This window comes from Podarcis bocagei (assembly GCF_964188305.1).
Source record: "Podarcis bocagei genome assembly, chromosome: 11".
Classification (NCBI taxonomy): domain Eukaryota; kingdom Metazoa; phylum Chordata; class Lepidosauria; order Squamata; family Lacertidae; genus Podarcis; species Podarcis bocagei.
Window position 1 is genome coordinate 21,818,444 of NC_138136.1, and position 26,196 is coordinate 21,844,639.

General features: G+C 39.5%; 1 protein-coding gene across 4 annotated transcripts in view; it reads right to left on the minus strand.

Annotated features, from left to right (window-relative positions):
* Positions 1-6,648: 6,648 nt before the first annotated feature.
* APC (APC regulator of WNT signaling pathway) overlaps positions 6,649-26,196 on the minus strand; it is a 62,924-nt gene continuing 43,376 nt past the window's right edge. For all 4 annotated transcript variants that reach the window (XM_081213507.1, XM_081213504.1, XM_081213505.1 and 1 more), the window contains 8 exons: positions 24,605-24,703; positions 23,303-23,681; positions 21,975-22,070; positions 20,874-21,013; positions 20,027-20,104; positions 19,167-19,283; positions 18,475-18,689; positions 6,649-17,263 (listed from right to left, as the gene is read on the minus strand). In XM_081213507.1, the coding sequence (XP_081069633.1) occupies positions 10,690-17,263; positions 18,475-18,689; positions 19,167-19,283; positions 20,027-20,104; positions 20,874-21,013; positions 21,975-22,070; positions 23,303-23,681; positions 24,605-24,703 (7,698 nt within the window). In that variant the 3' untranslated portion in view covers positions 6,649-10,689. The remainder of the gene's footprint in view (positions 17,264-18,474; positions 18,690-19,166; positions 19,284-20,026; positions 20,105-20,873; positions 21,014-21,974; positions 22,071-23,302; positions 23,682-24,604; positions 24,704-26,196) is intronic.

The following is a 26,196-nucleotide window of genomic DNA, read 5'->3' on the forward strand; positions in this document are numbered from 1 at the left end:
GAGGAGGAGGAGAAAACACACATTTTATTTCCCTGGCTACAATCCAAAACTACAAAAGGGTCACGCTTTCTCCTTTCTTTATTCCTTCCCATACGTATTTCCCTGGTGTGGTTCTCTTTTACGACTCTCTATAATATTCAGTCATTTAGAGCAATGCCTGTTGTGCCTTTGCACACCACCCAAGCTATTCTTTTAAATTCAATAGTAAAAAAAAAAAAAAATCCACCTTTCGCATTGATTTTGTCAGAACAAAGATTTTTCCAAGTAAATTTACACAGCCACCTTATTTCTGAAAGCTATTCTTTTACAGATGCATGTTTATTTTTCCAGTTCCTTAGGGCTGAATTTTTGCAGCAGGGAGATTGTTATACCCATGTAGGCTTCCCAGATGATTAGATCCTGATAATACAGTACAGTCGTACCTTGGAAGTCCGTTCGACTTCCAAAACGTTCAGAAACCAAAGCGCGGAACCTGTGTTGGACGTTCAGGTTCCAAAAGAATGCTAGAAAACTGAAACACACACTTCTGGGTTTTGATCGTTAGGGAGCCAATTTGCTTGGGAGCCAAGGTCTTTGAGATCCAAGGTACAACTGTACAGCAGTCTCCCTACTGCAATGGTTCAGCAGTGCACATTAGTCATAGAGAAGCCACAGGCCATATTAGTCCTGCTTCTCATTCTATTTGAATGCTTATACCTGACTGAATCTGGCCTTGAGCTGTGATGACAGTACCTTTTGCTTACCTGATGGAGATGTGGAGAGGGGTGTAGTATCTTCTGCAAGGCTATAATGTAGCCTACTGTACAAAAGTAGCTTTCATCCGTTATGCTACTCACTTTGCCTCTGGCCTTGCCAACAGCTGGCATGCAAAACCTAGAACGTTGCTCATGAGAGAACCCAAGCCTTGGGCTGAAAAAGGTTTCCCACCCCTGTGAGGATCCTCTGGGACTCCCCCCCCCCCGCCAGGGTGTATCAGCAACTCCCCCCAGAGCAGAAATATATTTCACTTTTGCAGCTTGAAATCTCTAGATCAAAGTCCCCACCTGCTACTTTTATGAATACATTTTCTACTTACTGCTCTCTAGTTTCTTCAGTGCTTTCATTCCAGTATACTTTGTTACATACTCATTTATTGATACTTGATTGTGCTCTGCCTTTGTTGACTTGTTTATACAGTGCCATAGATGTACATGGTACATGTTACTCTAAACATGTGGGGAAGAAACAACCAGAAAGAGTGTAGGTATTGTGTGGTCTGAGCAACGCTGAGAGGTGAATGGCCATGGCTGCGACAAAATTATGGAGAGAGGCAGGAAGACTGAAGCGAGACAATAGTAATTGAGTCAGGAAAAGACTAAGATATGAATTAACATTTGACTGAGGAGACAAGACAGGAACTCCTGGTCCTGTGTGATTGCACATCATTGTTACATACACGCTGGAGACTCACCAAGATGTACAACACATTTTAAAATGCAAGGAAATATTTAATTTTCAGGGGAAATGCAAAAGGCCGATAAGCCATGCAAACAGCAGCTATATCAAGTGTAGTTTTCCAAATATTCTGCTCCTTTTAAGGCAACCTGGATTCTAGCAGTACAAGCCCTGTCTAACATGTTAATGTTTTGATATCCAAATAGAAACACATTAACTGCGCACTGCAAGTCTCAACAGGCAATTACTGCTCCAGCTGTGTACATTGATGATCACACTGCTGCCTGCATACAGCCAGGGCAAATCCCAAGAGTCACCCAACCTCCTCACTCATTAATCATTAAATGGAGCAACAGCGTTGGTAAGGAATGAAATCAGCAATTAGTTTAGGTTTGGAAGCGTAACTGATTTTAAATACAATTGTATCAAGAAAATGTACAATTGATCCAAGTTAACTGTGTGGATCTTAAAGTAATTCGAGTGTGCTGCACAAGTCATATTTCTCTAACAATTTCACTGGCAAATTTACAACCATGTTCCTGTCTTTAGTAAGCTGTTATCACGTTTCAATTCTTTATCACTGAACACACATGCTGATTTAGTTCTAGTTATGCTTTCAAAAAGGTTTAGTAATGAGAATGCTTAAGCAAGTGAGGCACATGCCAAATTCTTTGGATGGGGATAGTTGTGCTCAACCGAAACTGATCTGAATTAAAATTAAGATTCTTTATCAAATCTAATCTGGAATGTATTGTGGAACAGCAAGCATTAATTTAAAATACTTGCATGTTTTACTATGCTGCATCGTACAGAGCTTACCATAACAACTTCTTCTCCCTGTACTTGTTCTTTTAAATGTGTTTAAAACTCAACACTGTTCCAAAATCTGGCCATGTCTTTGCCCAGGCAGGTGCATCATGTGACCCATAAGAGCAGCAAAATAACTGTACAATGGTGATGGGTTAAAATCAGGCCAAATCTTTATTGACGGCAGCTGGCAGGAAAAAGGTTGGCATGGCCCTGGGTTCCAGGATCAGTTCATAATTCCACAAGCCCATGTTGATAGAATGGATCCACTGGGTTTGGACTGCTCCAAACCTGTATGATGGGAGTCAGCCAATGTTGAACCTTGTTGTGGTGCAAGCCAAGCAAACGAGGTCTCACTGGCGGACCAGGGTACAGATTCCAACCAGACAGATACCGAACCCTCGCTTGGGTTTGCTGTGGTCAATCCTCCCCTCGGGTCCCTTATGGAGTTGTCCACTATACTATATTGATCCTGACAAATGCCATTTCTGCTGATTTCTACCGCCTAACCAAGGAAAGCCATATTTCACTGTGGGATATGCTAAAAAATCCCCAACCAAGTGCCAACCAGGTAAGAGAAAAAAACATTTCTGGCCCTGTCAACCAGCAACCCAAAATTGCTCAGCGAAGGCTCTAACCCGAGGGCAAGCGGGCGGGAAGCTCTCAAAGCAAAATGAGCTCCAGGGGAAGCAGCCTTATATAGGGTTTCCCCTCCCCCCTGCAGTAAGGGCTCATGGGACAGCTTTTTCCCATGAGCGCATCAGACAGATAAGATACTGGGCAAAACCTTGCCCAGTATTTTGCTGCAATCTATGGGCCACAGCGCCACCAGGGGAAGGCGTCCCATGCTTATTCGTCAATGGAGCAGGGTTTGTCATATACATGTTTGACAGAGTCTGAGGTATACATCTAGCAAAGTTCCTTGCTACTGAAGAACCGGATCAGACCACTTTCACATTACAGTCGTACCTTGGTTTTCAAACAGCTTAGTTCTCGAACGTTTTGCCTCCCAAACGCCGCAAACCTGGAAGTGAGTGTTCCGGTTTGCAAACTGTTTTTGGAAGCCAAACATCCAATGGCTTCCAGTCAGTTGCATGAGCTTCCTGCAGCCAATCAGAAGCTGTGCTTTGGTTTCCGAACATTTTTGAAGTCAAACAGACTTCCGGAACAGATTCTGTTCAACTTTTGAGGCATGACTGTACAAGCCTTTAGCCATTTTCCAGGCAACTCTATCCTAGAATTCTCAAAACACAAACAGGGAAAAGTAACATGGGAAGTAGCCCTTAACAAGAAGAATAGTATACTCCATGTACCGTCAGACTATATATCTTAGGTTAAGCTTTCTGAAAACAATGTTGTAAGAAGAATGGGTGTGCAAGCCTCTGCTCTCTAGTTTTCCCAACATATACAAACACCCATCAAGGGTATTGGAAAGCGCTGAATTGCCTAAGGTGGTCATTAACATTCATTCATCTGGCAGGAATGGCTAAGAGAAGCTTGTAACACGGATCAATTAACAGATGGGACAGGAAGGGATTATATAGACAGAGTGGTGGCACCTCCCAACAAAAAGCAGATCAGTCCTGAGAAATACACCCGAGTCTTTAGTCAATTCCAAGCAGAACTACATTTGCATGTGCACAGATGGCATATTTCTTGATCGGAGGAAAAGCCAGGAGAGCTCCAGAACCTTGAGATATGAAAAAAACGCTACATAAAATTAATATTTTTTTATCTTTTCGAAGGGAGTGATGTAATAGTGGCAATTGTTTGGATTTCCCTGCAGGTTAAGGATTTGAAGACCACTCCCTAGACTTTTGCTGTCATTAGGAAGTTCATTTAAAGAAATGCTGAATAGTCTGTATACCTGACCTGACAGTTTCCCAGTGTCTGCTCCCCAAAATACAGTCGTACCTTGGTTCGCAAACTTAATCCGTTGTGGAAGTCCGTTCCACTCCCAAAACCGTTCAAAAACCAAGGTGTGGCTTCCGATTGGCTGCAGGAGCTTCCTGCAGTCAAGCAGAAGCTGTGTCGGACATCCGGCTTCCGAAAAAGTTCGCAAACCGGAACACTTACTTCTGGGTGTGCAGCGTATGGGAGCCAAAACGTACAAATACCAAAGCGTTCGAAAACCAAGGTACGACTGTAGGCACAACAAACCTGAACATATTGGGAACTAGCAACCTCATCCTAACATTATAATTCAAAATAGGGGGGAGGGAGCATACACAGTGTGGGTCATAGGGAAAGGATGTGGCTGCAGCATCTCAGAAAAGGGTAAGTGGGGTGGAATGTGTTTGAGGAATGTTAAGTGAATCCAGCTTTCTGGTAGTGGAGTTCAACTCAATGTGAATGTTTACTGCAAAGGTCATCAAGCTTTATATATAAATATTGCTCATCAACTATAGTTGGTGCCTAATATTAATACTGAAATTGTAGGGTTTGTTTTTTAAATTTTAAATGTTGAGACATTATCTAGGGATTCCCAGTGGTGTGTGAACCATGTCCTCAATGGTGTTTCTGTAAAGATACATTTAAAAACCATACAGCTCTTAATACCTACAAAGCAAAAATAAGTGGTCTGCAAAAGCCCTCAGCAATTTTCTAGTCCATGGGGGGAAAGCATGGAAACCACTGATCTAGCCTAAATATTAGACTGCCACAGATTTCAATGGAAGGAATACGCACATGCTTAAATCTCTCCCACTGAATTCTGCCTAGATCTTACAGAAAGCTCACAGGTTCAATCTCCTGGTAAGGTTGGGAATGACCCTCGTCTAAAATACCGGCTGCAGACAGGTCACCAATGACAATACTGAACTAGATGGAACCAGTATTATGGCTCTGTATAAGACAAGTTCCTAAACATCGAACGGTATTTGAAGATGATTTTTCCCATTTTGTTTTCTGTTCCAGGAGTCCTGAAGCCATGCTCTTTAGAGTAAGGGGATACAGAACAAAACAAAATTTTCATTTTAAATCCCAACATAGGATCATGCTAACAAGACCTTTGATAGAACATCTGTCAGTGGCTCAAAATCTTAAATCAACACAATTTAAGCTGAAAGAATGCATTTAAAATGAAACAAGTTACACCTCACTGTAAAATTGTTGGTATATAAGAAATTGGGGTACAGGTGGAATCAGACTGTATGTTGGTTTTATGGTAAAACACATAATTTAGAAAGAAAGAAAAAACTTCAAATGACATAAAGCTGGGAGGAATGGCAAGAACTTCAGAAATAAGAATTAAATTGCAAAAAGGTTTTGCGTAAAATAGAATGCAGGAAGCAAAACTGAAAACACCTGGGAATTATCTGATCACAAATTGTGAGCTCCAAGTTTAACCCTGCTGCAAAGATTATAATGCTAAGCATGCACATATCTCCCATTAGCATGAATGGGAAACCTACTTGCATCAGAAAAAAGGTAAATGCAATATGGCGTCCCATTAACAGTGTTTTAGGGCAATACGCTGTTCCATCTGTTTGCATCTTCATATCTTTAATGGGTCTAATTCCATATTTCACTGTAATGAACAAATGATAGTAAAGGCATATTGACAAGGAGCTGTGATGTGTAAGCATGCTCAACTAAACATTCAGCTACTGATTCACAGTTTGGAGAAGAGAAACTGAAAGGAAAATGTGAAAACTGCTCTGAAAATAAATTCCAGGAACAAATTAATATGCGAACAAATTAATTACAAAATCATACACTCACACAGATGTTTATTTATTTATTGGTTTGTTTTTTTTAAAAAAGAAAAAGCATTTGGCCATGTTAGTATTTTAGCCCTTTTTCAGGAGGCGGCTTGTGTACAGGGCCTTTAACATCCCTCCTTGGCTCAAGATTGAGGATACATCATAAAGGTCACCATCAAGAAGCTTAAAGAGGCTACATCAAAAAGGTTGTTGTTTTATATATATATAAAAAACACCACGGGATTCTCCGCTTAAAAGCTGTCACTCACTACCTTTTGGTCCAGAGAAGAACATTTTAAAGAGGGCAACAGACAAGTGACAAATGTATTGTCCATACACATTTATTAACTCTAAGCTGTGAAAATGTGGTATGTATACTCGAAAAGTGTGCTTGCTTGACAGCTAATACAGACACTGTAAAATTAATATTGCCCTGAAGATTGAGACTAGCTCTGAAAGTTGACATGTTAAGCAAAGATCTCCACTGGGTTTGTTAACTATCTTGCCCTATCAAATAGAATTTATTTATCATCCTCAGGTTCCGTTTTACATAGTCTAATTCTGTTCAAATATCCATTCTTGCCGACACCTAACACAAAGCGGAAGCAGAGCAAACTATAGCCAATCTTGAATTTGCAATTGTTTGTCTATACAATGATACCTGGCTTAAGAAGGAATTAAGGTGACTTATTAAAGACACACCTAAATATCTTGGATTTTATTAATGGCAGTTTGCTGTATATTTACATGTAGCACATACATAAAGGTTTTTGGACTGAACATGCTCACTTTGGAAGCTTTTTATGTACATGACCCATGAGCAACACTGAAAAAAATGAGAACTCTAACCTTGAAGTCATTCAACTATACAGTTATGAATTAATTTCTGTTAAACACAAAATTTCAAATTTTAATTTTTTCATTTTCATACATTAAAAATATACATAGAAATTCAAGTTAACTTCTCAGACATGTCAATAGTCAAGAGATACTACTTTGAAAACAACTACCTCAGAGATCTTAAGTCACGGTGGGTTTGTCAGAGAAATGAAAATGTATCAGAATACTGACATTACATTATGAATAGTAAAGCATAGCTTACAGGTTTCTGAAAAAGTATAAAGTACATAACTTGCAACAATAAATTATTTCATTGAAGACTCAAGTTAATCACAGTTCAATGAATAATCTTAAAAGGAAAGGTATGGGCAATAATAGGCTTAAAATACAGATATGGTCACAGCCTTGAAATAAATATGTCTAAATGCCGCATACACTGAAATAAAAGGTACACTTATTGTAAAAAAGAAAAAGTTGAACATGACACTTTGCACATTTGTGGTTTTCCTGGGCTTAAAAAAAAGATGAAATTAATCTTATCAAATTATTAGTTAATTTCATTTTATTTCAGTTGAAGTCAGAATTTAATTACAGAAAAGAAAGCTCTTGGCTTGTACAGTGACTCACAGCTAATCAAAGGAGTTCCAAAGCTCAGGGTGGAAGCAGAAAAGCTTTAGGAGAGTCAAATGGAATTGAAAAGAAGATGCTTTGAGTTTCTTGACTTGGCTTTGCCATACTGTGTGGTGCATCAGACCTATAAACTAGTGATTAAATTCATTAGATGTAAAAATAGCAGTAATTAGCAAGTACAAATTTAAGAGCATCAGTGACGTCAAGTAGCCATTCAAGCCTGGTAGTCAACAACAGAGGATACATGCAACCCCTTTGGTGGGCTTTCCCCTAGCTGTGCCCCCCATTTTAACAACTGTGGGAAGGGAAATGGAAGGGAATCATATATATGAACAAATTCTGATCCTATTGATTAATCCATATTGGATATGGTACATAAGTTACACAGAAACAGATACATAAATGTATCATAAAAACTGTAAGATAGGCAGGGATCAATCCACATAAGATAGTCTACCAATATGGTATGCCCACTATATATGCCCATTTAAAAAGGCAAAAAGTATTAAGTAATAAATACACATAGAGTGGAATTCAATGTCACACTAAGACGGATGTTCGCCTGCACAAGTGAATCAGTTTATCAGACAGATCAATTCCCGCTCCCTTCCACGTGCATGTTGTTCTGGGGGTTCTCGTGAGACACACACCCAAGCCAACTGGGGGGGGGGCACGTGGGTCGGGGGGGGAGCCCCATTGTGTCAGCCAGGCATGGCCAAACTTGGCCCTCCAGCTGTTTTGGGACTACAACTCCCACCATCCCTAGCTAACAGGACCAGTGGTCAAGGATAATGGAAATTGTAGTCCCAAAACAGCTGGAGGGCCAAGTTTGGCCATGCTTGGTGTAAGCCCTTGTGTGGGGCTTCCGTTGATGAGGTTTGTCAGGTGAATCCCACCCATATAGTCTTGATAGAGAATCAGGAATAGGGAGCTGTGTATTTTCTTACACAATAATTTTTATTAAGAGATATCCCACTTGTAAGCTTACTTATTTTTACTCTCTTGTAAACCGGCTTTTTAAAAGCCTTTTTGGATTAATCAGCTGATCTATGTGCCGTTTTTTAAAGGGGAGGAATCAAATTAGGTGTTTGCATCTAATATTAAACCATGGTTTACAGTTACAAGGATGAACAACAGAAAGCCTTGGCCTTGCATTCTGCTATGAGGAATGCAGAAATTGTCATTTCTGTTTTAGACAGCCAAACCCAGTCAATGTGTAAATAGTCTTAATGATGTAAATAGTCTTAACGATGGGTAGAGGAAACACCGTTTACAAAGCTGGCTTGTTTTCACTAACCATAGTTAAGATTTACCAGTTTAGGATTTGGATATCGCACTTAAGCTGTGGCTAATCAAAAGCAAAAGTGTAAGCTTCATATTTCCTCCTTGCACCCATGCCAGAGGATAGGGGAGAGTGAGAAGGCCTTAGGCTTGCTGCATTTTGCCCTCTTGATGCAAATCATGATTTAAGTATGATGTTTCAACTGGACCGCTTAATTGATTGAAAATGCATGTTATTTGTTAATATCATTTTAGCTTAATATAGAGATTAACAGGTTTGGGAAAACTATAACTGATAGAAGATCACTTTCTCTAGTGTGTCGTATGATAAGAACCCCCGCCCCAATGTCAACAGTTAAGATGGCATATCTGAGGACATTTGTCAGCAGATTATGAACCCTTCTATCAAACAATTACATGTACGATTTTAATAATGAAAACCCGCCTGAGACACAAAACTGACTTGCTTACTATTGTAATCACGTGCACACGCATTTTGCTATTTTTGAATAGAGGCACTTAAGTTTAGCAGAGTACTTCTGTTGTAAACAGTCTAATGAAGGTCTCTTAAGACAAAGCATATGTGAATACAAAGTTAGAGTTAAACCAAAGTTAGTGTGGTTTAATGTACAAATCTTATTTTCTAATAAGACACTTGTATTTAGTATATTAGCCTCAAAGTATTACCCAATTTCTTTTTTATTATTTAAATGCCACAAACTTGAAATAAGCTTCCAATCTTAACCCCCTCCCCCATTTTTTTCCAAAGCTGAAAAACTCTTATTTGTACACCAAATAGCACTCTAAGCTGTGTGTGTATGTATATGCATGTATATATATCTGGAAGTACCACTTTAAGCCTCTTTCTGTACCTGGAACCAATTAAAATCTCAACTGAAAACCCCAATGCTTGATTTGAATGCCGTAGATATACATGAGTCTATTAACAGCAACTATAAACTGGAAGAGTGCCAGTGTCTGTAACAGGCAATGGGTGCAATCCAGATCCATTAAAATTGATGTGAATATTTCTACTGACTTCAATGTAATATAGATTATCCCCAACAAGCCTTGAGTAAGTGCATTAATACATAATACGAATAGTCCTCAAAAATACTAAAACATCGATTTCTTATGTACTGCAAAAGTAACACACAACAAAATGTACATATAGCAATAATTTATTCTGAAATGTTCATTTAGTTCTGTTGAGACTTCACCCATGTCTCATTAATAAAAGAGCAGCCATCTCACCTCAAATACCAGAATATACAACAAGTTACAGCATAGCAAAAGTCCTACCTACTGTCAGTTAAAATCTAGTTCTGGTAAAATAATTTTGTTCAAGTGTTACACATACACAGATTATCCTTTTTTTCTTCTTTTTTCGGAGCACAAAACCAAAAGGTAAATCATTACACCATAACTATCTATGCACATTATGTGACCACAGAAATGTTTATCATCATTTCAGAAAATGAACCATCAGTTCTATCCATGCAGAAAAAACAGGCTTGTTCAGCAGAAACCATATTACTGTGAATTTCACAGCCACATGATTAATTATAAGGTTAAGTGGCTTCACAAATACTTTTTTTTTTTTTGCATAAATACCAATTTCTCCCTGATGTAGTTTAGTCATTTTGCAAATCTAGAAATGAGTGATATAGCAATAGATTTCTCTCTTTTAATCTCTGTTCATCTTTCCTGAATACCCCCACCCCCACCCCACCTAAACAATTAAAGGTATGGGATGTTAATTAAATATATGTAAAACATACTGTACAAATATAGTCGCTTTAGCAATTTTATTGCTAAATAATAAATTGGGACTCCCTCAAATATTATTAGTGAAGACAAAGAATATCAAATATGGCTTCCAGAACAAGGACCCTCTACAAGAATCAAAGCTATTTACAAAAGAAAAACCCCCAACTTTGTATAGTTTTATTAAAAAGTTTCACATATAGCATTAACACATGAAAATTCTTTGTTAAACAGAAGTTACCAGGTAGGATCCAGAATGACGCTTAGGACTTTGGGCACCACTTGAATCTGTACCTTCAGTCTTTGAATCTCGTTTTTTTGTGCTGTTATTCACTGGTGTTGGTATCTGCGATGGCCGCGTGGAACTGGAAGTGTTATCCACGCTGCTTTTTCTGGGGCTTGGATTGTAGTTGAAAGGAGTCACTCTTGCCGCAACAGCACCACTGGGTGAACTGTGTTTGCTTGAGCTGCTGGAACTGAATGGCGTACGTTCATTAACAGTGTTTTCACTAGTCTCTGGGGCAAGGGCAGGGTTGCCTAGCAAAGGTTTCGTTTCCGTTCCCTTCTTGTCTGGACTATCTACTTGAATAAATGAATTCAGGCGGGTTTCTAAACCCACAGTACGAACAGGGACATTCCCATTTCCTCCATTTTGTTTTCCGTTAAGATCTTTGCTATTCACATTCCCTTTCTCCGAAACACTGTCAATAACAGGGGGGGTGTTCCCTGTGGGAGATTTTCCAGATCTAGGATTATTAATAGGGCAGTCCTCAATCCTTACCCAAACATCTTCTGTCTTTGAGACGGCAGGTGCCATCTGGTAAATGAGAGTTTTTGAATCGGAACCATTGGTAGCACCTGGTGGGGAATTCTGAGGAGGACTTGTCATTATCTGAGGAATTTCGTTCTCTTTAATCTTCCGCCAAGTACCTTTTGTTGGCGCTTGACTCTCTTTAGATTGCTTGAGTCCAGAAAAAGAACTTACATGTTGCTTTTCATCCTCACTCTTTGCCTTCTCACTGGATTCTGAAGAAGCTGAAAGAATTGAGGAAGAACTTCCAGTCCTACGCCAGGTGCTCACACGAGGAAGTGATGAGGAATGTTTACTATGTTCGCGCTTCCAAGTCCCCGATCTGTTAATTGGCAGCCTGGAAGGACTCTCTGAGTGAGACCTAGTTATGTCATGCCGTTTTGTTGGTCTCCCATCACTGTATTCCAAAGAAGGACTCAGGCTAGGAGGTAACTTTCGCCAGCCACCAGCTTGGATGGCTGAATGAGTAGATAAAGACATATCAGGAAGGGATGGGCTTAAAACTGGAGTCTGCGTTTGGGACTGTGTAGGAGAGTCTGGTCTGGAAGGTGACAAAGATTCAAACGAGGCAGACTCTTCCAATTTCCTTCTTAGAGTGGGACTTGGAGTTTCTTTAATAAAAGTTGACTGGCGGACCAAAACAGGTCTCTCAGATCTATCAGATTCACTCCCACTGGATTTGGCCGATGACATTCTAGATACATCAGGCTTCTTGTTTGATCCGCTGATACCAGAAATTTGGTTTAATCCTTTTGAGGCAGATTCACTTCTGGGAATACCACTGGTACTTTTGGGCAACCCAGTTTGTTTCCCCCCAGTTTGCTGGCTCATCTGTCTGCCTGGAGAGGTGTATACCATTCTTCCTGAACCAGAAGACTTAGTGGAAGTGGTACTCGGAGAAGACGTTCGTGGCAGCTGGGAGAGTTTATTAGGGGGACTTATGCCATTTCTGCCGGGTGAAATTGAATTTCGGCCAGGAGACTGCAGAGGTCTGGTTAAGGGTTGCTGTTGTGGTCTAGAAGGTGTGGAATCTCTAGATCCTGATCTAGAAGGTCCTTTACTTGATCCACCTTGTTGAGATGGCTGCCTGGATATAGGACTTGGCTCAGGTTTTACAGATGGTTTGGCTACTCTGGGAGAACTAGTAGAAGTCTGGTTATCATTAGGACTTTTGGAGGTTGCACTCTTTAGTTGAGGCCCTTTTTTAGAAACTGGACTTGTACTTGAGGAGCTATTTCGAACTCCAGGAATATGAATCATTGTCCTACCTCGGGAGATTGAGGGCATATTGGTTTGCAACGGCTGTTTCAAATGACTTGTAAGTTCTGAATTAGAACGAGCTTTACCTGTGATCATGCTTTTATACACTTTCTTTCCTCCTTTGATACCTTTATTTTCAGAGTCTACTTTCTTTGTTTCCAGTGTACTCTTCTCCCCTGGTTTAATAATTCTTGGACCCTTATTACTAGTAAAAGGTTTTTCTTCTTGGTCGGGTGTAAGATGAAAGGGTGATCCTAAGGAAATTCCAGATTTTAATGAAAGGATTGAATCAGAGTCTGATGAGGCTTGTCTAGACAGTGATGCTGCTGCAGCAGCTTGATGTAAGCTGCTAACAATAGAATTAGCACCTTCTTGAATAGCTTTCCAGTCAAAATTTTCTGAATCTGGTGAGAAACCATGTTCTGAATCAGGCCTTTGTATATCCTTCAAATCTAGTGTCAGGTCTTCTGCCAAAATGCCTCCCATATTTCTAGAGCTATTTTTTTCACTGTCTGATTTTGTTCTAGAAGGCTTTTTCTTTTTAGGCATGGCAGAACTAATACACTCCTGTAGAAGATCATCTTCTGAGTCAATACTAAGGGAACTGAGGGAACTGTTTCTTGAAAAACACACGGGAGTATCTTCGACATGAAATGATTTAGGAGCATAGCCAGAAACTTGTGGTCTACTTGGTTCTATCTGTGCATCAGATGGTTCCATTTGTTCTCTGGGTCCACTTTCTTTGTTATTGTTGTTTTCTTGATCGATATCACTGAGAGAACTCAGAGACGAATTGCGAGAGAAGCAAACAGGAGTATTTTCTATTGCAAAATTTTGTGTTTTCTCATCGGAAGCTGCAGCCCTTTCTGAAATATCTTTGGATGACTGAGAGAATGGAGTTTGCTTCTGCACCAGAGTTTTGGGTTGCTTTCTTCCTGCTGGAGTGTGTTTTTGGCAAGCTTGCATTCTACTGCTTGATTGCTGGCTTGCAGACTGATGTTCTGCATTGGTACTAGGTTTAATTTCCCTTTCTTTCCCCTTTCTCAGTTCTGCCTTTTCCCTTGAAAGATCCACATCGTCGTCAAAGTCTAGAGAACTCAAAGAGTCATTACGTGAAAAACAAAAAGGAGTTCCTTCAATTGGAGTGTAATGATGGGGGGAATCAAATGCAAAGCTTCCTCTTGCACGCTCTTCATTATTTGGAAGTTTTTCATTGAAGTCCCTTGAGCTATTTTTAAGGTTTTGTTTCTTTGTCTCTTTGTTGTCTGTATAGGTTCTTTCACTACTAAAATTACTTTTTGGCTCTGTGGTTTTTCGTAAGCGTGCTCTATACTCATTACTTTGGGGTATGGGCTTTACTGGTGAAGTTGGTTTCTTTTTCTCAACTTCTAGCTGATTTTTGGCACCTACTGATGAGGATGTAGATGCCTGCTGGATTTGATCCATTATCTTTTTCACTCTGAAAGGTTTGTGACTTTTCCCTTTTGGCATAGCAGAATTAATGCATTCTGCAAGAATATCATCACCTTCTTCTGCTTTGTCATCATCCAATGCAATAGTAGTCCCAGCTGACTTTCTCCCCCTCTGAGCATCATCAGTATTTCTGCCTTCTGTGGGAATGGTATCTCTCTTTTCAAATTCTGCAGGTTCCATCAATGTACCAGTTGTCTCTGCATTAGCCAGTTCATTGGGTGGTGATTCTATTGTGAGATCACTCAGCGATGTAGCCGTTGAGAAATTTATTGGCGTTCCCTCAACACAATACACGCGTGGCATATCATCTCCAGGTGTAAAACTAACATGTTTTTGAGAATGCAATCTGCTTTGGGAAGGGAGAAGTTTATACACAGGCAACTGGCTTGGCTTTCTGGCTACAGGTGGAGGTATTTTTGAAGCAGTTATCTGTGAAGGCTTTTTGGTTTTACGTGAAGATTTTGTTGGCATAGCAGAAATAATACATTCCTCCAATATTTCGATATCATCTTCATCTGAATCATCCAGGATATCCTTTTCAGTCTCTGTGGGCTTCTCTGTCTTCTTCTCTTGATTATCCTTTGTGTCATTTGGCTGTTCAAGTTCCGATTCATTCCCATGGTCGTTTTCATGTACAGGAGGCATTATTCTCAACTCTACATCTTTCTGTATAAATGGTTCATCAAGACTCAATGCACTTAGGCTTGATGAGCAAGAAAATCCATCTGGTGTACTTTCTGTAGCAAAATGTAACAAAGTGTCTGCATCTTGCAATACCTGCACTCTTTGAACAGCTGTATTGACAGCTGTTTGCCTTGGCCCAGAATCTCTCTTTTCAGTGGTGGGTATTTTTGTTTTGACTGTTTCTCTCTTTACTTGGGTTGCTTGTGGAGGGGGTGGGGTTTTACTTCTGCTTGGTGGCATTGTTTGCCCAGGACTGTCTGGAAGATCACTTGGGCTTATAATACCACTTACCATCCCACTACAAGGCTCGCTCTGAACAGAGCTAGCAATCGAACGGCTCTCAAAACTATCCAGGGAACTGACAGAGGTACACCTACTGAACATAAGTGGAGTCTCCTGCACATAATGTTCTGGTGGGCTCTTAGGAGTTTGCGCACCACTTTTTGAAGGAGATTTGGCACCCGAGGAAAATTCTACAGCTTTATGTCTTGCTGAATCAGAAGGAGATAGACTAGAAGCCTGAAGTCTATTTGATTTTGTTCTAATGTGTTGTGAGGCTGAAGAGGTTTCATTTACAGTACCTGCTGCAGACAGACTCCTATTTTCTTTCATCCCCGCTATCTTCAAAGAGTTGTCCGTATCTCCTGCCCGCGTGGATTGTTCACGTCCTGTTTCATCTTCAGCTGATGACAAAGATGACAGAGAGCTACATCTTGAAAAACAGATCGGTGTATCTTCTACACAATAGGTCTGTATTGTTTCCTGGTTGATGGAGGGTGCTTTGCAGGACGCAGACTTCTGGGTGTGACCGGCTCTACTTTGAGCAGAATTTGGATGAAGCTGGTTGTGTCTCTTTGAGCCAGCCGAGGTTGATGTATTCCCACTACTTGATGAAATATGATCCGTTTTAGTACTCTGTACTGAAGGGCTCTTTGAAAAAGAAAAAGATGGCTTCTGTGCGGAAGGAGGAACGTCTGTTGAATACTTGAGACTGTAATCAATAGGCTGATCTACATGGTGCTCTTCTTCATTGTATTTTATGCTATAATTAGTTGGATGATCTTCTTCCTCATGCTGTTCCTCCTCAGAGTAGCGCTCACTATAGTTAGTTGGCTTATCATCCTCATAATCATCAACTGGGCATATGGACTGGTTCGCTTTTGGATTTATTCCGTGACTGCAGGTAACTCTGTTCTGTTCTGAACTATTAGATTCCCTTGATCTGAAAGGAGATACACACTCTGTCTGTCCAAAAGCTGACTGATAGTTCATGTGTTTATTATCACTACTCTCAGTGTATACAGGGTATGCTCCACTTTGGCTTCTGGACTGTCTTTGTTCATTCTGCTTTATTTCCTCTTCAATTATGTGCTTAGGTCTTGCCCATCTTTCATTTTGTGATGGGCTTTGCCTTCCAGAATTCAATTGCTCATCAGAATATTTTAGGCTATAGTTTATTGGAGTATCTAGCTCTCCATCATTGTCATCCATATGGTTAGCACTGTGTATTTTATGGGCTAAATCAGCAGGGTACTGTCCATAACTGCAAAATTTACTCTCTTCATCTTCAGAGTAAGATTCAATAGGCTTCATCTGTCCTCTTTTACCATACCCATCACTGCTACTGACACTATTTAAGCTATCATTAGAAGCTCTCTTATACTCCACTTTTGCATAAGGCACAGGACATGTCCTGTTCTCAGATTTAGGGAAGTTGTAGGTATTTGTGTGAGAATGGGCAGCGGCTGTTCTTCTTAAAGCATTCCTATCTTCTGGCAAACAGTGCATTTCAGTTACAGATCCATTGCTTCTCTCTTCTTGTGGAATATGCATATTTACTTCTTCCATCACTTTGGAAATCTGGGCTGCAGCAGTGGAGATCTGCATTCCCATTCGTTTAGAGGAGCTCCCAGAATTTTCTGTTGCTGAATGGTAGCTGCTTAATCCCATTGCACGCTCTCTATCCAAGCTCCTGTCCTTGTCAGACCGAGAACTCTCTGTATTTCCTCTGCTTGAGGAAGAAGAGCCAGGCAGTACAGTAGTGTTTAAATATTGTGGAAGTACGGTTACATTGCTACTATTAAAATTCTCGGACCTGCAAACTCCATCTTCATGTCGATTAGCATCTAGAACATATTCACTGTACAGATTCTGTTTGTGTCTTTGCTTATTACGATGAGATGTTTTGGGACTTAAGTTATCAATATTATCAAATGTCTCAGATAAATGTTGAGCATCTAATTCTGCTTCCAGTGCTTTTTGCTTTCTAACATGAAGAGATGGTAAGCTTGAACCCGGAGACATGATGTTAGCATCTTTATATTTCGCAGGCCTGTTTGCCATTAGGTTCCTTAGAGCTGCAGCACTGCCCATGGCTATCATCTTGTGCTTTGAATGTATGAGATTTTTGAGCATGCTAACGGCTCCCATGTCCCACAGTGCTTCCTGGTCTTTTGAATTCCGTGCAGAGAGGTTCCACAAGGTTCCACATGCATTGCTGACTATTGTCAAACTATGAGACTTCAAGTGATGCAGCAAGGTTTGCAAACAGCTGTTCTCTCTTAGAATTTGCCTGGAATTAAAAAAAGGGGGGGAGGGGGAAAATTCACTTTAACAAGAGGAAAGACAAAAAAGTGTCTATGTTTATTTCTTGCTAATAATGTTATCCAACTTCCTACAAATAGGCATTAGCATAAATTCACTTAAAGACCAGGATCTAATAATGACTATTTGTGTACAGAAACTGTTTGTAGGATAATACTGACACTGTTGCTCCCAATTTGTCACCTGGGGTAGAAACTTTTATTCTGCTTTGGGCAATGTTTCAGAGGAGAAGGAAGGTTCTGTCAGTGACAGCGATGGCTTCCTGGGGTCCCCCCCATTTTTTATTTTAGTTTTGAAAAACAGCTTAAAAGTTGCCAGGATGGCAGCAGGAAGTTCCTTTTCTACCAGTGCTCAAGCCGGTGGCACTGCTGAGAATTAAAAATAAAATAAAATTAAAGGAAGCTTCTAGAAGTTACCCCTGTTTTCCATTGTATGCACTCCCTTCCCCTTCCAAAATATCCCAGAGCCCCCAAATGTTGCTGCCCCAAAACCACTCTCCAAAACCATGTGTCCTGTTTGAACAGGGGACAATGGCACCAAAGAATCCAGCAAACCTCCAAATTGGGGGAGACTCAATACAATATAAAGCTTTTCCAAATGCACACACAGAGATTGCCTTCTGGGAACAGACCCATACACTTGCATGGGATGTCACTCTGATGGGTCTATTACCAACGGGGATAGCTTTCCTGAGAGTGTTCCAGCAATAGTGAAAGATGTGTGCATTCATATGTGACTGCAGAATGCATCCCTTTGGATTCCAGCCAAAGTTTCAGCTAAGAACATCCCTACTTTTAAATAGGCTTATCCAACATCAACAAACTACAATAAAGGTGATTTGTGCTGTACAAATCACATTATTGAAAACAGTGCTTATCATGTACTGCCTTTATATTATCTTATATTTGTAAAACTGGGACCATTTTATCACAAGCAGCGCAGGAATCTCTTACCAAATAAAATGCTTACTTCTGTTCCAGAGAAAATTCTTAAGCTGAAGCCATCTGAGCAGTGAGCTTCTAACAACACTGCAGCAATAATTTATGTATCAGCACACAACACCACTAAGTCTAACTTTGCTCATAATCTCTGCCTCCTTCCAGTAAATGTCATCTGCTGCATCAGCAATTTGCATAAAATGCACGGCTTACTGCTTAGGTAACTAGATGGCACACTTACCTGTGGTCCTCATTTGTAGCAATCAAGCTGGAGACATTACGCAGTATTCCCCCTCCACTTTCAATGATAGCTAAAGTATTTGTTTGACTCCGGTAAGTCAGTGTGCCAACTAAAAAGGCAAGAGCACCATCCACAGCACATATATCAGCTTTATTCTCAGTGCAGTGGGCTGACAGATTCCATAAAGCACTCAGTACGCTTTTTAGGGTAGATTCCTGCAGAGAGAGCAAGCACACTGAATTAAGAGGGCTGAAATGCAAACTTAAACCAAACAAATTAATGTTTTGACACTGGTAAAAAAATAATAATAATCAAGAGAGGAATCCAACACTATTATAAACATGAGCACAATGTGAGGGGGCACAATGGGGGGGGGGCCCTGTTGCACTTCCATTAGTGAGACCAGTTAGTTAGTGTTTATTTTGCTAGTGGTAACAACTTCACTGTCTGCTGCATATAAAAGAATGGCACTCCAATGTTAATTATTAGTGAGTTAGCCTCACTAAACTCAGGGGGAATTACTTCTGCCTAAACAAAGGATTGTATCCAATGTTATTAACAAAACCATTCAATTTTAATGGGTATTTTAGTTTGCTGTTGGAAGGAATAATTACACTTTTCTTCTATGAATAAGGAAACCAAAAAATAATTTCATATACTTAAAATACTGAAAAATGTGGTTTTGCGGTAACCTTTTTAACTTCCAAAGCACACTCCATGAGTGCTTTCACACTTCCAACTTCACGAAGTGTCTTCTTACTGTTCACATCTGCTCGCCAAGACAAATTTCTCAACACGCTTGCAATGACCTGCAAAAAATGGAAGAATAAAAAAGCTCAATCTGCCTTATTAACTTTATTGTTTTCTACCCTTTAATACTTGCTGACTGCCAGGAAACAGTTTAGGATGCATGATTTGCATGATAATAAGCTATTTAATTTACTGGGTTTCATTTTAAAATTTAATTCAATGCAGTAGCCCACGAAGTTTCATTTCAAATTCTATTCTACATATGATTTCAAATATTCTGATGAATATTTTGGAATGACTCTTTCCAAGTTCTATGTTTATGTGGTAAAATTACAAATTGGAGGGGTGTTTCCAGCTACCCCACCCTGTGAGCACGTCATGGGAAGATTGGTGAAGCTGTGAAGCTCCCTTGTTACTTTTGCTATTAGATGCTGTGATCTTGTTATTTTTTTTCTTTCAAGTAATCTTGTTATTATACCTGATATTGTTTTGCTATGTTATTATGTAATTGTTTTTGTAGCATTTGTTTGAAATGCATCTGTTTCATTGTTGTTAAGCCTCTCTGATCATTGTTTTTGGTGAAAAAGCTGCATACAAATAAAACACATGCAAATTAAGAACTTTCAGACTATGTGGATCAACTTGTATTACATTAAGGAATACATAAAATACTTGGGCTTTGCCTAATCTCACTTAACATTAGTAGTTGTACAGTTCTATCAAGATGCCCCAATCAAGTTTCTTTAATGAAAAAACAAAATGCAATACACAGTAGGATAAAAGTTCTGCAAGTAAGATTTACCTGCTGCAAATCTTCACTTTCAGATTTTAACTGGGCAACAAGGGCTCTCATGCAACCTTTCATAGAACACAACGTGGCCTGATTAAAAAGAGAGGGAGATAACGAAACAAATTACTAAGCAGTATCTTGAAAGGTCACAAGTTACTTTCTTTACAAGCAGAATTAAAGACATAAAACAACATGAAAATTATTATCCAACTTTTCTGCACTAAGTGCACTCACAGCTACTCATAAAGCTAAAACTCATAAAGCTAAAACAGTAAATATATAAATTCACAGCAAAAGAACAAAATAATAAATAGCAGTGATCTGGGCCCCAATAGCCCCATCCTGGATAAGTTGAAGTATCTGAACAATCTTCAATAGCAGTCTCACATAAAACAAATTACTGTAGTTCAACCTAGAGTGGACTAGGGCATGAATGACCATGGCCAAATCTACCTATTCTCCAGGTAAAGACTTAATTGGCTTATCAGATCATAAGATGCATTAAAATTTCCAAATAGTGGCAGGTTCAAGAATTACAATAAAGTGCATATGTAGTCAACTATTTCATGACCTATACAAAATACCCTTAAAAAAAGCAGAAAGGAGAATATTAAAATATTAATTAACAATAGTCATAGGGCATAAGATAATAATACAGAGCATAATTGTGTTATTGTGGCTGTGTCAATGTCTGCTGAGGAATATCAAGAAACAAGCAGAACTACATTTTTCTGTTCCATGCTCAACTGTATCACGGCCGTCTGAAGTTAATGACAGCAGCCCATTATATACAGAACAGCTGAAAAGCTGAAAGTTTTAATATTAAAACTATTAAATAGCAAAAGAAAAATTAACTTACCTTATTTGCTACATCTCCAAAAGTTAAGTTTGTCAGAGCCATTCCAGCATATCGTCTTAATGTGACACTGTAGTGGTCATTAGTAAGCCCATACATTTCACAGTCTACTTGAAGCAATTCTGCAATGGCCTGCAATCCTCCTATAAACATAGTGGAAATTTTTGTTAGAAAAAAATATTTTTCGAAACAATTTATTCTAAGTAATTTATTCTAAGTACAGTGGTACCTCGGTTTAAGAACAGGCCGGTTTACAAACTATTCGGTTTATGAACTCTGCAAAACCAGAAGTAGTGTCCCGGTTTGCGAACTCTACCTCGGTCTATTAACAGAAGCCGAATGGTGGAAGGGCACCGGCGGTGGGAGGCCTCATTAGGGAAAGCGTACCTTGGTTTAAGAACGGTTTCGGTTTAAGAACGGACTTCCGGAACGGATTAAGTTCATAAACTGAGGTACCACTGTAATTTTATTCTAAATATTCCGAATAATTTATTATAAATAATTATTGGCATTTATTTTCTAAGGCCAAAGACAAAGCAAGGGGATGGTTACAAGGGATCCATACTATAGCAACTAAGAATTGTTTTTAAAGAACTGGGAGCATTTCACGGAAGTATTAAGAATCCAAAGAAAGCAAACCAATTTGCTCCAAATCAGAAAAAACCTGCTATCTGTACACATTGCACTTTTTGGATAACAAACACTCTTTAAGCATTCAAAGATGAATGTTCCCCCTATGTCTTATATGCAGATGTCACAAGTGAACAGAACTTGAAGAAAAGCAACACGTGTGCTGCTAACAACCACTCTTGTCAGCACCACTGTTGTTTCTTCCTGCATATATGCAACTATGCAGCTATGGAACAAATGGGTTGGGGATAAAGATACCTAGCTCAACAAATTATCTAAACAGAAGGAGCTACAGCATTCTCCAGAGCCAAGATAACAATTTTAAAACAATAAGCATTCACGTACTGAAAGGGTGAGGAAAATCTAACATTTTTTCTTTCTGATTGTGGATACCATCAGGTTGTTAAAGCTCTAACTAATCCATGTAATGTGATCTTGAGCATATACTTTCGATACTTTTTGCTCCACTCTTACCAAGTTCATTCATCGCATGACGGTGCTCTTCATCAAATGAAAGCTTCATAAGAACACAAACTGCAGGACAGATCTGATGGTCAACGGGAGCTGGCACTTGTCAGAACAAGGAAAACAATTACTATTTACTTCATCAATTAGTTATTTAACAAAGCAAAGCTTAGAGAGGTTTAGTTTCTAAGCTGTTTATTAGACACCTGAAAGGCAACCTAATTAAGGGGGGGGGCCCTACACAATTATGAAATAAACAGTTTCTACATTCTGCATAACTGTGCATAGTCTTTCTGGACTTCAAAGCAACAAGTCACCCAATATGAGGCGATTGATAGATGGGTGTCCTCATCTACTATATTTGGCTCATGGGGGTAAACCTGACCAGGATCTGGCCTGCAGAGCCAAAAAGGTTTCCCCTCCTTATACACATGGAACTCCACACAAGAACACAGGCCTCTTTTTTAAAAAAAAAACATTTGTTTATAAGATTAGCTGCCCTGCACCGTGAGACTGAAAGGTGGGCTACATAACAATGTATAAAAACATAAAACAGATGAAAATCAGAACAATTTTAAAGCATATAAAACAGATGGAAAATTGGAGCAGAGCACTATAAATTCAGCAGAGGAGGTGGCTCACAAAAAATAACTGTCAAAAGCCAAGGTAAAGAGAGGAGTCTTCAGTATATGTCACAGGGATGGGCTTGGAGCCAATCTGGGTCTCTGCTCTTGGACCTAGGAGCCCTAATGCATTATGGGGGAATGTTATCATAGGGGAACTTGCCTACCCCTCCCGCCTTCCTCCACCCCAGACCAACTACAGTTCTTAGAGTCTTCCTTCTTTGCCAGTTATGTTGCTGCTAAGTTTCTTCCCTTGCAATCTCCCTCTGGGTGTAAGAAGTCATTTTCCTAGTCAGCATTTTCCCTTGTTTATAAAGAGAAAGCTGCTACACCTGCTTGTCTCATATCTCTGCTTTCCCACCTCGGTCCTCATCCAGCCCATTTGGATGTATAGTTAATTAGCACCTTCAGACACCGAGGTTGTCGAAGAATTTGGGTACAAATACTGCAGATAAATGGACGAGGCTTAAGATACTTTAAGGTAGTGAAAAGAAAATGCAAGATTAAAGTAGCAACAGAGTGGAATTATAGGAAAACCAAGCAAAAGTGACATGGGCTATAGTGGGCAGATTTGCCCATCATAACCAGAGGTCTCATTTCTCACACAGCTTGCTTGAAACTGTTTGTTCTAAAAAGAACTCCGATTCAAAGCCGTAACATGAAAAAACACTTCGCGCTGGTTTTAAAGTAAAAGCTTTAAACACAGTTACATACTTGGATTTTTGTCCTGGTCCATGCCTTGGTCGTGTGCTTCCTGCCATTCCCAACACGTTTCACAGTAAGCTCGGATTTGTTCTAGAAGATGAAGGACTCTGATTTCTCGCCTGCCTCGCTTATCGTCAGGCTGCGAGTGAATGATATTATGCAATGCTGCGCTGGCTCTGGCACGGGCCTCCTTGCTACCCCGGGAGTTTCCCAACAACACCGAGTCTTTATCGTTGCCATGCAGAAGTTGAATGAGGAGCGGAAGACATCCAGACTGGCGCATAGCTATGCAGCTGTCCTGGGAGCTAGACATGGCTAGCAAAGTTCGTGACATGTCATCTTTATCATGAGTACCCAACATGGACAGCAATGAATACACCATTTCAACCTACAAAGCAAGCAATTTTTAAAAACATGTTACCAATTTTTAAAGAATAAGAAATGGCATGTGCCACCAGGAGAATTTTTGATGAATTGATGATGAATTAAGCCTTTGGGCCTAGGTTAGCAACTCTCAACATTACAGATTCTGTATTGCACTATTCTTAGGCAGCTAAAATAATGTTGACATAGTAGTACAAACTGTATCACCAAAATTAGTGGAGGATTCACTATGCATTACTCTTGTCTGTAAACAGGACAGGGCACTCATAAACAATTATGCATTTTCAGAAAAGCTTAATGACACCCTCCTCAAATTTTTAATGTAGCAGGAATCTAATGCCACATCCTGAAATACTAGTAGTAGCACTGTGGCAGCTGCTTTGATACTTACATTCTATAATGCTGAAGCCATTACTAAAGATTGACAGACTTGTTAGATTTTGTACATGACAAGGTCATCTGACACACTCAATGCGTCAGTATATACTGAGCAGCTGAAACCATCTCAAGGGCCACAATCATATTTCAAAATCAGCATGAGACTTTCCCTGCAAAATGACTGCCCAGTTGGACAGAAAAAGATCAGCTAATTGGAGGTTGCCAGACAAGTTTGAAAGGGAACATCAATCAATCAATCAGTCACTATAAGTTTATTGTTCAAGTCAAAGGTAAACCTGCAGCAACAGTACCAATAAAACAATACATCCATAATATGAGCCAACACCTATGATGTAAGAGAGAGGTTACCAGAGGCACCAACAAACTCAAATTCAGCTTGGTTTCAAATGAAAATTCCATAACATCACAACACTTTATAATGATTTTATCTAACCCCTTTTTCCTTCAATGGGACTATCAATATTACTACCCTTTCTCAAAAGTAAGTGTAAAATGTGGCATTAACAGCCTGTGACAAACTTTGGTTACCTTAGTACCTAGGTGATTTGTCAGTCTTCGAGGAACAGAGTAACTGCTGCTAGAACTCATAACACTTGATGTCTCATGGTCCATACGGGCAGCTGAACCCTAAGAGTTTAATCAACAATTTGGCGATGAAAGCATTAGCATAACACAAAATCATTTTAAAATTTCAGCATTTTAGAATGCAACACAATTTAGAAGTTAGGGTTAAACAAAGCTGACATGTCAACTCTGTAAAAATCGAATTGTGCCAGAGGAGGGAAAGCTGCATCGTGACCTGAGTCACAAAGCAACAAGCGGTTAGCCATTTTGCCAGCAATGATGAAAATAGAATCTTTTAAATTATTGTTAACAACGTAACCATACCGTTTAGATTGGAGGATACGCGAATAGGAAGTGCTGCACTCACAAAGTAAGAAATATTTTTGTGAGAAATATTTCATTCCCTTAACCATAGCCCCTGGGCCAACCAACACAATTCTCTCTCACAGGTGACATATTCAAGCACAATTTCAGCATTATTGCTCTTTTCTCCTCCACTTGCACTACCAATGTCAGGGATGCGCTTAGTCATGCCAATTGCGTTCTCTCTCTCTTTCTCCTCTCCCTTTAGGCAATGAAGTGACTACCCAAATTTCATTTAGGGGTGATCAGTTAAGTGTGACTGTGACATCATAGCATTTGCTGGGATGCTGTCCAGTTAAAGGATGTTTAGTTCATTTACTATTTGGCTTTTAGATGATCAACTAAGTTTAAATTATTGCAAAACTCAATGAAGGTGCCCTTTTCAAAGTTTCTGTAGTAGGGAGACCATTTCTCCATAAATGTGAGAAGCTTACATTTGTGTATATACTATTGTGTATATACTATTTCTATAATTTCTATATACTATAATTCTATATACTATAATTTCTATTTCTACTAATTTTGAACAGGAATCAACTTAATTTAATCTGGGGGACTCAATACTGAGCACATCAATTAAATGATTAATAACTTACATCCGAGTTTTCTTAGGATAGATTATGTGGCAAAGGTCATAATATCCTCTTACCATTTAATCATTACTTCACCTCAGGAAAAGCCACTTGGGTAAGAAATCCCATTAACCTTTCCATGTCCAACCCCCCAAAGATCATTGTGAATACCAAACATTACATTTGGCTATTACTATTAGGAGGACAGGACGCAAGGGTGGAATCTTTTGGCTTCCAAGCAGAATTTTATTATGTTTTTATTTATACCCCAGCCAAATGGGTGGGATATAAATAATAAAATTATTATTATTACTATTATCATTATTATCAGAATGAAGGTGTTTCTTGCCTTCTACCTATGAGATGCAGCAGTTATTAATCACACTGGCATCCTCTAATATTCTTCTTTTGGGGAGACAAGTGGAATGGGGGCTCTTACTAGGGCACTCTAAAACTTTTTTATGCAAGGTTTCGGCTTGCAGACCTGACCATTATTTGCCCGCCCACCCTAGGACTACCCACTTGTCAATCACCTGATGTCACAACCAAGTGAAACCACACAGGGAAATGTAAAATGCCTTTTAAAGTGCACCATAAGCCCAGACAATCAGCTAGATGCAG